A 14,066-nucleotide genomic window follows, 5' to 3' on the forward strand; every position below is an offset into this window, starting at 1 on the left:
GATTATGAGATGGCTGGGTTATTAAATTTTGCTTTTTCTTCAGTTTTGACTAATGAATATTTAAGCAGTATTCCTCATTTTGAACAGTTGATAGGTGGAAACAAGATCGAACAAGTTGATCACATTAATTCCAAGCTTGTTAAGAATAAATAGGGAAGCTTAAAGAACGATAAGGCTCCTGGGCCAGATAATATTTCCCCAAGGGTTTTTAATGAGGTTAAAGATTGGATACGTTAGCCATTTGCTACTATTTATGTCAGTCCTAGTGAGCAGGTACCAGAGGATTGGAAGTTAGCTAATGTAATTCCTCTTTTCAAAAGGGAGGTGATAAATACTGTCCCAGTAATTATAGACCCATTAGTCTTACATCAGTTGTGGGAAAAATTTTGGAAAGTCTGTTAAAAGATGTTTTGCAAAGTCATTTAACAAAGTTTAGAATTTTACTGGATAGTCAACATGGTTTCACTAAGGGAAAATCTTGCCTTATAAATATTTTAACATTCTTTGAAAAGGTTACTGCTTGTGTAGATTGAGGGTAAGTGTGTAGATTTGGTGTATCTGGATTGTCAGAAAACATTTGACAAGGTGCCACATAAAAGACTTATAAAAACATTTATCTCTATATGTGTGGGGGACAAGGTAGCAAATTGGAAAGAAGAGTGGCTGGATGGCAGAAAGCAGAAGGTTGTTACAAATGGAGTTCAGTCAAACTGGATTAATGTCACAAGTGGGGTACCTCAGGATTCAGTCTTAGGACCTTTGCTCTTTTTGATTTACATCAATGGCATAAATGAAAGAATGGTCAATAAATTACTTAAATTTGCTGATGATATTAAGGTCTTGGGTGTTGCTGGCTGTGAGGAGGATGTTGCTGCTTTACAAAACAACTTATATAATTTAGTGAGTTGAATGAATAAATTACAGATGGATTTTAATTATAATAAATGTAAAATTATGCATGCGAGTTATCATAACTTGAATTATAATAAGTATAATTTGGATGGTAATAACTTGACAGTTATGGAAGAAAGAGATCTTGGTGTAGTGGTTGATCAGCCATACAAACAGAGTGCTGTTGCTAGTGGTAGGGTAAATAGGATTTTAGGTTGTATATACAGAAATATTAAATAAAAGTCGAAAGAGGTTATAATTTCATTGTATAGGTCACTGGTTCGGCTACATTTGGAGTATTGTGTTCAGTCTTCAAAAAAGAAAAGTTAGGGGGGATCTGATTGAGGTGTTTAACATTGTAAAGGGAATTGATAGTGTTGATGCATCATTTTTTTTTCATACTTAAAAGTGAGAATAGTAGGACTAGGGGACACAAATATAAATTTTAGCAGGGTAGGTGTCATCTTCAGCTAAGATAATTATATATTTCTCACAGGATGGTTGGCTTTTGGATGTTGTGGAAGCAGTAAAGTTAAGTGAGTTTAAGAGAAAGTTTGATAAGTATACGAATGATAAAGGCTGGCTTCAAGATTATATTTTTAATTTAATTATTAATAGTTTTAGTTCAGTTTAGAAGATGGAACAGCCGAGATGGACCAATAGGTCCCATGTTTTTCCAAAACATTATGTATGTTAAGACAAAATGTTCAACTATTCACATTCCAGATTCTTCAGTTAACTCACTACTAATTGATCTGAGCTTTCTTTACTACCAGAAAATAGTATAACAGGACTTACACAATATAAACACTAAGCATTTAATATTTTCATCTTTAGTTATAGTCTGTATTGTATCCTCACTGTTAAGATATTTTCAGTCATAATAACAATATCTCACTAGGTTCAATCAGCTTGGGAGATTTTAGGTTAGTCTTAAACTCGTACAGTTTGCCAACAAAACAAAATAATTTTTACAAATCTAAATGTTATGGTAAAGTCAACAAATGATATATTAGTGAGTAATGTACACGTATTTTAGTGATCATCTTGTTATTAAAATTTATGAAAGTTAAATACACAATAATATCTCTTATCTAAAACATACAGGATGAAAAGATTTATAGTAAATATTATTAAAAAAATATTTTTGTTGTGTAAAAATATACTGGCTTGTGTAATTGCATGCTGGCAAAATCAGAGCTTTTCATGAAAAAATTAGTGAACTGGTAGCAGTACAAACATCACTTGGTAAAGGTAGTAGTACAAAACTAAATGTAGATTTACAGCATTTATTATGTACCAAAAATATGATTGTTACATAACAAAAAATTCAAAATGCTTTAAAAATCTAGAGTTCAAACCAGTTTGTTATAATTAATATTTATCACCGTAGTACTTTTGTAGATTATACACAGTGCAGTCATATAAAAAATGAATAAATTATGCACACTATAATGGTGCACAAAAGTGGTCTACAAAGTTGAAAACAGTATGTTTTATACATTTCACTAGTAAATATAAACAGAGGTCAGAACAGTTTTACTAGTATGCCTGATAAGTATATCAGCCCTACACATACCCTATACAGATTTGTAAGACAGACCATTGCAAGATCAATTTCCTTCAATATTTAAAGAAATACCAAAATATATTTAATAAAACACATCCAGAAAAAAATTCTAAATTACACAAATGAGTTGGTTAATTTTACATGATAAAACAAGAATTACATTAAATATTACACTCTCTCACACGAGTCACATAACAGACATCTTGAAATAACATTTGAAAATAACCTGTACCAGGACATGTGCAAAACAAGTCACAAATTCTACACAACATGACTTGCTGAAAATGAAGTACAATGTTATTCATAAACTAAAATCACAGAAAACTGTTTATGTTTTATAACAAACAAGATGGTGACACTTGAAGACAGCTTATTATATACATGGTTGTGGTGTAAAAAAATTGGAAAGTACATTATATAATACAGCATCATATTGTAGGTTTTTCTAGTGCAGAGGGAATGGGTAATGGAGAGGACAGTATTTACTTGTCCAGTTTTTTCCTTGCTTACTCCAATTGTCTGTGTTATTATGCATATAAAGGCTTCTTTGTGCTATCCAAAATAGGGTTGTGTTATTTTATGACATTACTATTTTCTCATTAAGATACTGCATCTGACCAGATGACATCAGAAATTTCTGAATCAGATTTTTTTTAACATTATTAAATCTATGATAAAAGAATCTAGAAAAAAAGTTTAAATTTATATCTTGAAAAATATTTAAGTTTAGTAGGGAGCGCTCTTTCCCATGTACATGAGCCACGAGTGAAGACTTAAATAACTTAGGTTAAGTCTAATTTAGTAAATAAAATGACAACTAAAAACCCAATAGGGCTACTAGCTTTAAATCCAGAAGAGCAAAAATCGTTTGAGAGTGATATTAAAGCTTTTGAGAAAAAGGTATGCTCATTATGTTGTCGTTTTAACATTAACTAAGCGAATGTACTTCAGGTAGGCCTAGTTATATATTATATACATACGAGTAAGACAACAAGGGATCTGTTGGTCCATCTTGGCCGTCTCATCCACTATAAATATAATAAACTCGAAAATAAAACACTCGAAGCCAGTTCTTATCATTCAAATAGTTCAAGCATTCTTTTAAATTAACTACATCTAAAGTAAAGGCCAACCCTGTGCTGTTAGAAAAATAAAGCTGTTTTAGCTGAAGTCGATTTCTACTCTGCTAATATTTATGTGTCCCCACTAATAATGTATAAGGTAATTATGGCTTGCATTGCTTAATAACGATATAAATATCTCTCTCTTTCTACAGCCTGTTGACAAAACTGTAAAAGCCAGACTAATATCTGGTCTGCACAGGGAACTTTTTCCCCCATGCACTTTATTACTGAATAAAATTATCCTCTGCAAATTTTCTGATATTTCTTCAGAATCTCAGGTTATTTAAAAAACAAGAAAATTATATATTAGATAAATCAAATAAAAAGTTTCACCAAATCTTAGACAAAACAATATATATTGTCATTATATACGATGTCATGAGATAATATGACCATAATTCTAAGCATTATGTATTTCAAAGTTTCTTTTACCTGTTATGTTTTACAACATAACCTTCATTGCGGTTAAGTCGGGTGTGTCCTGATAATTAGTGTGTTCGGATTGTGAATCCGAAGTTTCATGGCTCATGGCCCGTTTCAGAAAAAAACTTGTTCCGCATGTTAGGGCTGTGTTTGCACTATAAGAATGTTTGTCAAATCTCACTATTTGATTACAGTCGCCCAAGAGTTAGCAGTGAGTTCTTTTGACTAGATATTCTAGATATCCTTCTGTGAGCGGAATATCTGAAATATACAAAGAAAACAAAGATTCACTGCTGATAGTATAAAAAGCTTCATTTACCTCTGATAGTTTGGAAATGACATTTGAAATTGAAAAAGGATATATTCATTAGGTTGACCTTCATTATGTTTCAGAATATTTAAAAAGGTGTTTTTTTTCTTGGTACTATTAAAATAGAGTTTTTCGTTTGTTTTTTATTTCTGCATTATGCATTTTGTTGTAGGTGAGTGACATTTGTACATGGGAAAGAATGCTTTCAACATAAGTTGAAATACTTTCGTTTACAAAACTATCATTAGGACTTTCTTAGTCTAATTTTATTTTACTTTTATTTTAAAACGATTATTTTTTATATTGATACTTTGGGTCCTAACTTTTTAAATCTGTCATATATGAAAGGCCAGTCTTTGTTTTTATGGCAAAATATTCAAATAAAATGCTGAATTTGAACAGTGACACAAACAGTTTAAACTTAGATCGCTTATACTTGGATTTCAAATTTGAGTGTTGGAAACTGAGGTATACATTCCAATTAGTAAGTATATATTTAATACATTATTGAAAAATGAATTAATTATTGCCAAAGAAAGTGTGAAATAAATATTTGGAAACTTAACTGTCAAAATGCTAGTCCTATCATTTTATCCTAAATTAAGTGAAAGTAACGAAATGTTATAAACTAATTAAAGTTTGTACAGTGCTCTATTTCATTATTTGCAATCAAATTAACATTTAACAATTAGCAAGTATAAAGAAGATAACATAATAATTTTAGAATCATTTTCTTTCAAACTTAGCAAGTACAAATAGGATAGACTACAAAAGCGAACACTTATAGTGAACATGTATTACATATAACTCTTAAAAGATTGTACTTTTTCCAAAGTCGACTATTGTGGAAAGTGTTTTAGTTAATGCTGAATCATCAAGGATCTCTTTGGTAAAGCATAGTTTGAAAATGTTGGTTTGTTTTGAATGTCGCGCAAAGCCACTCGAGGGCTATCTGCCCTAACAATCCCTCATATTGAAGTGATAGACTGGTAGCTAGACAACAACACCCATCGCAAACTCTCGGGCTACTCTTTACCAAAGAATAGTGTTGTTGACTGTCACTATATAATCCCACTACGGCTGAAAGGTCGATCGCCTTAACCATTAGGCCATGTCAAGCCTTGATAGAAGGTGACCTTTTTTCACCAATTGTATTACCTACCCTAGCTGACCCAAATTCTTATTTCACTGAAAGCTGTTTACGTCTGGCCACTGCCATTTGTTGCTATGTTGTACAAGCACAATCTTTCAAATAAGTTCAAAATAACTTATTTTTGCCATATGACGAATATTTCTCCATCCCGTACTAACGAATTGGCTTGTAAGGCTGATCCACTTAATCTATCATGATGTACCTGTACACCTTTAAAGTGAATTTTGGGTTACATTTCATCAAGTTCTCGATTTAGCAATGTCTTTGGTTTCCTGGTCTTGGTATCCATTAAATAGCAGCTTACAAACTAGCATATGGATGTAACCAAATATATTTCCACAACTATATTTTCACCATATTGTTGTCTCTTCAGCTTTGGGATTTCATTTGCAACCTGTTGTTATTCTCAAAGTCAGATGAAATTAATAGAAGGTGAGTTATTCTCTAATAAATGCTTATTTGCTGCTTGGACCCACAATTATGTTTTATGGTGATCCAGGTATTTATATTCCACCAAACAACGAAGGGTATCTAGAGTTAAGCAGTCTTAGAAAATTCTATGTTTATACGGGTTTTTTTTGCCAGGACTTTAAAATGATCTTGTCTACTCTTGCGTTTTCCATCATCACGTATGCACAATTTGCAGTTTTTCCTTCTGTTAGAAGATTCGGTATTCATATATATTCATTCAGTTGAGGCTCTTACATATTAGTTAAACTACTGCATTCTTCTTAGATACAATTTCAGCCTTTCCACTGGTGCTCTATGAGAAAGTGATACACTATGGAAGTGGACACAGGATACCATTTGGTAGTTGGTGCTTTGGCAGGTACCTTTCCCAGCACTACATGCACATTCTTCCTTTGCATTAGAGATATCTTGGATGGGATGTCCATTCTAAATAAATGTTTCATAGCTCTAACCAGGAAGGAAGATCTATCTTTTTACTTTTGTTTTCTATTATATTTTGATGTTCCCATTGCATTGTCCTCAAGGATTTTCATTGTATTGTCCTCAAGGATTCCCACTTCACTGTCCTCGAAGGTTCCAATTGCACCATTTTCAAGGATTCCCATTACACTGTCCTCAAAAATTTCCATTGTACTGTCCTCAAGGATTCCCAATGCACTATCTTCAAGGGCTCCAAATGCACAATTTTCAAGGAATCCCATTACACTGTCCTCAAGGATTTCCATTGCACTGTCCTCAAGGATTTTCATTGTACTGTCCTCAAGGATTCCCACTTCACTGTCCTCAAAAATTTCCATGGTACTGTCCTCAAGAATTTCCATTGCACTGACCTCAAGGACAGCTTGCGCATTTCTTTAGCTTCCACTAATATGATTGTTTTTTGTTTTTGTTTTTGTGACTCATTGGTCTTTTCATGTATGAGTGAGGAGGGCTAAAAGGCCCAGGAATATGTCCACTCATAATGCTTAACTGGGCTTCTTCCCCATAGAACCTTCTACTACAGGAATGGAACATTATCTTCCTCCTAACTGTTCATGCCCCCTTCCTTTAAAATTATACCTTTTGTCACTTTTTTTTGACGATTGGTGTAATATCTAATGGTTTTATTTTGTGTTTATGTTACTGGTGCGATATTGGATCTATTTTATCCTATTTGGTTTTGTTTGCTAAATAGTGTAATTTTTAATTTTGTTGCGATTGAGAGAATTAGATTTTGAGTTTGGTTCTCAATATGTTGCCTTTGCTCTCTCTCTATCTCTCTCTATATATGTATATATATGTGCAAAATTCTATGATGATTAGCTTAAAAACTGGAATACTGCAGAATAAATAATTAGTTATTTAACATCCAGGTGGTAATTAACTTAACTAATTAAGGAGAGCATCCGCTAAATAAAAAAATAATAAAACTGTCTCCAATTTCAACACCCATAAATTACACTCTGCAGAAGTACGTCTACAAATATTTGAAGATATTAAAGTATTACATGTGGAAAGGTGTTTATCTTTGTGGATTAATTTACAAAATATTGTAAAATCAATCAGACATGTGAGCAAGGTATAGTTTCCTTTAATGAAAGGACTTTTCTTGTCAGAATTGCTGGGTCAAGTGGGTGCGGCACAATATCGTATAGAAAAATTCACGTAAATAATCATGATATTTATATGTAATAGTTGTAATAACAGATTTATTGTTATGTCTACTGTGTTGTATTCTTACATATAAATATATGAGTAAATAAGGACAAATGTATTGTATAAAAATGACACAGGCCTACGATGGTTTTATTGTCTTGACATTTTTACATGTTCTTCAGTAATACCTGTATGCTGAATCCGAAAATGAGATCCATTTTCTCTATCACGTACAGAGTTTTTACAAAATGTGATAACGCAAAATATGAAAGAAAAGCTACAAGAGAAGTTTGGAGAGTAAAAGATGTAGATTTTACAACAACAAAAATTAGGATAATGAGGATGTATATTCATTTGACATCAATGTTCCTCATTTTTCTCCAGTTTGTTTGTAGTTTTGTTAACAAACATAATAATAAATTATGTTCATTGTGATCAACGAAATAATAATTTGATCTAAGTAAGAGTTTTTTTTTCTTCCGATTTGCAAAAAAATACTGTTACGACAGCGGAAGTCACGTGACCCTGGTAACACGTGATGAGTTTCTAGAAGGATCATGAAGGCCCGAGTGTTTGCCAGACGCCCTCTATTTTAGTATATAAGCCCGGCAAATGAAAGGCAGATAGAGATAGATAATTGAGTCAAGCGAGCTGTAGGCACCGTAGGTAAACTACGTGAATCGTTGTGAATTATAGCGTGTGTTTAAGTTAAAGTGACTGTGGAAATTCTATGTATTGCAAAGTTGTATTGAGAAAGAATAAACTAGTTTTATTTAAGAAAGGACTTGTATCGCTGAAGTTTTTCGGAAAGAATTTCTATAGGAAATTAACAATCAAGCAGATACGCAACAATACTTACGTGATAGAAGAAAATGAATATTTTCGAAATCTGCGCAGCTGAATTATGGAAAATCCGTTATTAAAACCAAAACAACTTTTATGAAGTTTAAATTCGTAGGCCTGTGTAATTAACAGATTTTTGAATCTTTAAATCCATGAAAAATATTGCATGTTAACCAGTGTTTGCGTATCATACTATTTTAAGTGTATCTACAATGAATATTTTAAAATAATATTTATTAAGAACTATAGTTATTTTCAATATCATTATAACTAACATTCTAACTGTATACATTACGGTTTATGGGGTCACAGATGGTATTTTTTATTTTATTTTTGGTGAAAGAGAAAATAAATCCGTAACATATAGTTTATGGTACAGGTTTTCTGAATTGTAACTACACAACAGCTAGTTATAGATTTATTACCAATAGCCACTGTTTATCTCATTAACATAACAGGAAGATGGTACTGACATCTGTCGCTTGCTACAGACTACCAAAGTGGTATTAAAAACAACAACTGTGTTCTTAAAAAGACAAGTTATATATATTATAATACTTCAGAAATTAAAATATCGATGGTGGCACTGTTTATGGTATTGCTTAATACTCAGCTTATCTTCTGCAGCTTTGGATATACCCTAGTTTTATTGTAAAAACTATAAACAAGATTTCTTTGCTAATGGAACCTCCTTGGTGAGGGGCCAACCATAAATCTGAAAGACATTTGTTTGTTTTATGTGAAATTTGTATCTAAGAACTCTATTTATACAATGTGTATGGAAAGGATTTACCCAATGTTCATCAACAGGTTTCAGATCAATTTGTTTATATTTATTTATGTTGTTCCTCGGTTACTTATTTCTTCCTTCTATTTTTTATTTGCCTTAAAAATGCTAACTCACCTGTTTTCTAGCTTTTATTTAAAATCTGATGTATATATTGGTTCTACTGGGCATGATGGTGGGTAAAACAAAATATGTGGTCTGGCTAACTAATGAATGAATATTTGCTGGAAAATTTTTATCCATGCTGTACGTGTAGTTACCAGTTTGGCCGTCAATTTTGATTTCATTCCTTTAAGTCGCACGCTCAATCATTTTTTGGCCGCACCATTTTTTTGATTAGATATCATGACTTTTTGTCAATACACGCTAACAAACAAGAAAGTGACACTCGATAGTAACCAACATTAGCTTTAGGATCGGAACCCTATTATTCGGAACAGACCTATACTTTAGAGAACAACCAGATTCTTTAAATACACGGTGTTACTTTTTCCTCTCTAAAACAGTATTAATAACTTCCTTTATAGTAACGCCATGGAAACTAATTTAACAGCTTCTTGTCATCACCCGCATGCACTCGGTACAGCCGTATCAAGCCTTATTTATATTAATTGCTTAAGTTAATGTCATGTAACGCTAAACGCTCTTTAATTAGGAGAATTTAATAAAATTTAGCAAATTTTTGATTAAAAGTTGGCATTGAATAATCAATAATAACCGTTCACTCGTATGATTCTTTTGAAAACTTGAGCTAGAAACTGCTAATAAAGTTTGCTTGGCCTAACCAATACTTATTTATCTGCACGTGATTTCACTTTATAGTTTTGCTACTCTAAATCTGCCGTCTTTAATCCGAATGAGAAAAACTAAAGTGGTCCACTTTTACTCTTAGTTGAAGCTTTAGTCAAAATTTTAGCCCGATAGTTCATGTGACTTTTTGCATAGGCGTGCGCAAAAGTTGAGCGGTTTTTCTTCAATAACTTTGCACACGTGGCTTATATTTAGACAAAATTTGACACTTAATTGTAGGCTGCGAAGATGTATCAGTGTACGAAGTTTAAAAAATTCCGTAAAAGTTAAGTTTGTTTTTCTATCAAATAAAGTTTCGGTACTTTCGGTGCGAAGAAGAAGAATGTAAGAGATTTAATCAAAATTAGATATTTTGTATCTCGTGCATTTCTCAATGGATTACCTTGAAATTTGGTATGTGAAGTAAGAGTTCAGTAGAGCACATCCACGGAAAATATGTGTTAGTTAGGGTTACCAAAGTCAGAGCTACAGAAAGTGGAAAACTGCTAAACTGTCATTTCTGTTAATAACACAGTGTGTCCTGCAAGTTGTTTTGGTCGCACGACATACAACCGTGTGTCTTGATGAAATCCTATAGTTTATGTTACAATCTTTTACTTCAAAAATATTTTGTATTCTATAGTGTATAACAAGTTTCCGTGTAGAAGGTTAAATCACCAAACATTTTTAGAACGTTTATATTTTTCAGTGCTTGACTTTTCTTGTAGTAGTCATCAGAAAAATTATGTTATTCATGTGTTCAGTATGTTTTCAAGTATAGGCTGAGTAACATGTTATGATAAAAAACGAGATATATTTACACACTAAGAACCGTTTGAAATGAACATATCAGCTTTTAATGTAACATTAGAACGATTTTGTTTACTGGGGTATTTTACGTTATAGTTTATTTCTCTAAACAGACAGGTTTGAAATAATACATTTGTTATTTTTCAAAACCCTACTTGAAGTTAAAAACAACGGAAATTATTTGTTTGAAAACGTCAAATTATGTAACTAAAATGAATTCGATAAAAATGGTATTAACAAACAAACAGTTACAAGAATTTGTTTTCTGGTAGTAACAAAGAGTAGAATTATTAGACTATTTTCTGGTTCTAACAAAAAGTAGAATTATGAGACTATATTCTGGTAGTAACAAACAGTAAAATGATTGGACTACTTTTTGGTTCTAACAAACAATAGAATTATGAGACTATTTTCTGGTTCTAACAAACAGTAAATTGATTGGACTATTTTCTGGTTCTAAAAACAGTAGGTTTACGAGACTATGGGTTGGTACTAACAAACAGAAAATTATGATACTTTATTTTCTGGTTCTAACAAACAATAGAATTATGAGATTATTTTCTGGTTCTAACAAACAGAAAAATTATGATACTTTATTTTCTGGTTCTAACAAACAATAGAATTATGAGACTATTTTCTGGTTCTAACAAACAGAAAAATTATGATACTTTATTTTCTGGTTCTAAGAAACAATAGAATTATGAGACTATTTTCTGGTTCTAACAAACAGTAAAATGATTGGACTATTTTTTGGTTCTAACAAACACTAGAATTATTAGACTATTTTCTGGTTCTAACAAACAGTAAAATTATGAGACTATTTTCTGGTAGTAACAAAGAGTAGAATTATGAGATTATTTTCTGGTTAATACAAACAGTGGAATTATGAGACTATTTTCTGGTTATAACAAACTGTAGAATTATTAGACTATTTTCTGGTTATAACAAACTGTAGAATTATTAGACTATTTTCTGGTTCTAACAAACAGTAGAATTATGAAACTATTTTCTGGTTCTAGCAAACAATGGAATTATGAAACTATTTTCTGGTTCTAGCAAACAATTAGAATTATTAGACTATTTTTTGGTTCTAACAAACAGTAGAAGTATGAACATTTATTTTCTGGTTCCAACAAACAGTAGAATTATGAACATTTATTTTCTGGTTCCAACAAACAGTAGAATTATGAAACTATTTTCTGGTTCTAGCAAACAATAGAATTATGAAGATTCATTTTCTGGTACTAACAAACACTAAGAGTATTTACTGATACTAACAAGCATTAGAATAACAAGAAGTATATTCACATCTCTCTACAGAATCACTTGAATGGTTGTACGAAAAAAAAAATGTATAGTCAATCCGAAACTACTATAAACCAAGTGACTAATAAACAGTTTTGTGTGTATGTGACCTGCTTGTTGACAGTTTCGGTCGAACTATGTGTCCACACAAATCTGTTTGAGACATTTACACTACTTGAAGATTCGTTCAAAGAATCGAAAAACTAACTTACTACCACAATGAACATCTCTTTATTCTGTATTGATGTAGAGAATTGCTTGTTTTGTTCAAACGCAAAGCTGAACAATGGGCAGTGTTTCATCGTGGAAATCAAACCCTGTATTTTAACATTATAAGCACTCGAGCTTACCGCTGAGACAGCGCGCGCATAAATATTTCTACTCAACACTTATCGCTCAGAATAAACGTTTTCCCAAAGTGTACATTGTCCCCTCTTTGCAGTGTGAAACCTCTGAAAATAAACATCTTTATATTCCAGATTAATGAGGGGAATTATCCTCCTTATGGAGTATATTATGTATGCTAAAATAATAGTCTGGATCTGAATGACGTTTCATTATACACATTTGATAAACTATTGGTAAAGGCCATGAGAAGAATGTACTTTCATACAGTAGTTTATTAGGACTCTAGTCAACTCACTGTTCTTGTTACATCGTAACAAGTACACGGCAGAATAGAAAAATATTTCTCTTTTAAGTCAGGCAACGGTGTGAATATTTTATTAACTTCTGTACTTGAGAGAAGAATGCACTATACAGCTATGCACTGAGAGGGTAAACTTCTGTCAGTTAAGGTATTAAAATTCATAACAAGAAAATAGATACTCTCACATGAAGTGCGAAAGATATTGAAATGCATTTTAAGTAAATCTTATAGTTCATGATGATATATTAAGGAAAGCAAGAAAAAAAGGAAGATGCCAAATTATAATAAACATTATTCAATCACGGTTTGCCATAGTACACAAACACTCTTACTGGTTGATCTTACAAGATACGAGTACTCTCATTGGTTGGTTTTTCAAAATACAAGTACTCTCATTGATTGGCCTTACAAGATACAAGTATTATCATTGGTTGGTTTTACAATATATTTAAGTACTCTCATTGGCTTGTAACACAAATAACTTTAACTGGCAGTTGGTGACTTTCAATGACAAAAGTTTTTGTTCAATGCTATTTATTCACAGCATTTGAAACAAAGAAATTACGTTTTATTGAAATGTTATTAAAGATCAACCAGGAAAAAAAAGATGATATAGCAGACAAATGAAGGGAAGAGTCCAGTTTTGGTAGAAACTTATGAAGCACCAGTTTCCTGTCCGTACAAATTAGTACTGCCATTTGTTAAGCTGGTTCGTCGAGAGGCAAGAATTTTCCACTTGTCTCTATTACGAGCAGCTTCCACAGCCATTTCCGTAAAACCTCTGTTGACTTTTGACAAGGCCTAAAAAAGAAAAATCTTTCTATGAAAACGTATTTACACATTAGTTCATGGGGTAGTGTGCCTAAAATATCATGAAAATAAAACAATATCTAACAAACTTCAAGATGTAAAAGTTCACTTTACACTATATGGTAGAGTAAGATTACTTAGCTGTGTAAACTGATAATTTACACTGATAGGCTTAATTAAATACATGAACAGTTAACAGTGTTGGATCTAGTGAATGGTAGAAGACGGAACCGATCCAGGTAACTTGTAGCTGGGGTAGTTAGTGTGATCTTACCTTATCTAACGGTAAACAGACCGAATCGATCCAGGTAACTTATAGCTGGGGTAGTTAGTGTGATCTTACCTTATATAACGGTAAACAGACCGAATCGATCCAGGTAACTTGTAGCTGGGGTAGTTCGTGTGATCTTACCTTATATAACGGTAAACAGACCGAATCGATCCAGGTAACTTGTAGCTGGGGTATTAGTGTGATCTTACCGTTATATAACGGTAA

General features: G+C 32.1%; 1 protein-coding gene across 2 annotated transcripts in view; it reads right to left on the reverse strand.

Moving 5' to 3' along the window:
• Nucleotides 1-1,635: 1,635 nt before the first annotated feature.
• Nucleotides 1,636-14,066, reverse strand: part of LOC106474918 (dual 3',5'-cyclic-AMP and -GMP phosphodiesterase 11A-like) — a 14,656-nt gene continuing 2,225 nt past the window's right edge. The window contains exons 4-6 of one of the 2 annotated variants that reach the window (XR_002614062.1): nt 12,895-13,561; nt 11,059-11,071; nt 1,636-1,646 (exon numbers count right to left, since the gene is read on the reverse strand). Coding sequence is in view for 1 of the 2 variants with exons in the window: in XM_013935616.2 (XP_013791070.2) it covers nt 13,415-13,561 (147 nt within the window). In the remaining variant the exon portion in view is untranslated. Of the gene's footprint in view, nt 1,647-10,862; nt 13,562-14,066 lie in introns of those variants that run through there. The other variant, XM_013935616.2, reaches the window with a different exon arrangement.

Source organism: Limulus polyphemus, unplaced genomic scaffold (assembly GCF_000517525.1).
Source record: "Limulus polyphemus unplaced genomic scaffold, Limulus_polyphemus-2.1.2 Scaffold7850, whole genome shotgun sequence".
In the NCBI taxonomy this organism is placed as follows: domain Eukaryota; kingdom Metazoa; phylum Arthropoda; class Merostomata; order Xiphosura; family Limulidae; genus Limulus; species Limulus polyphemus.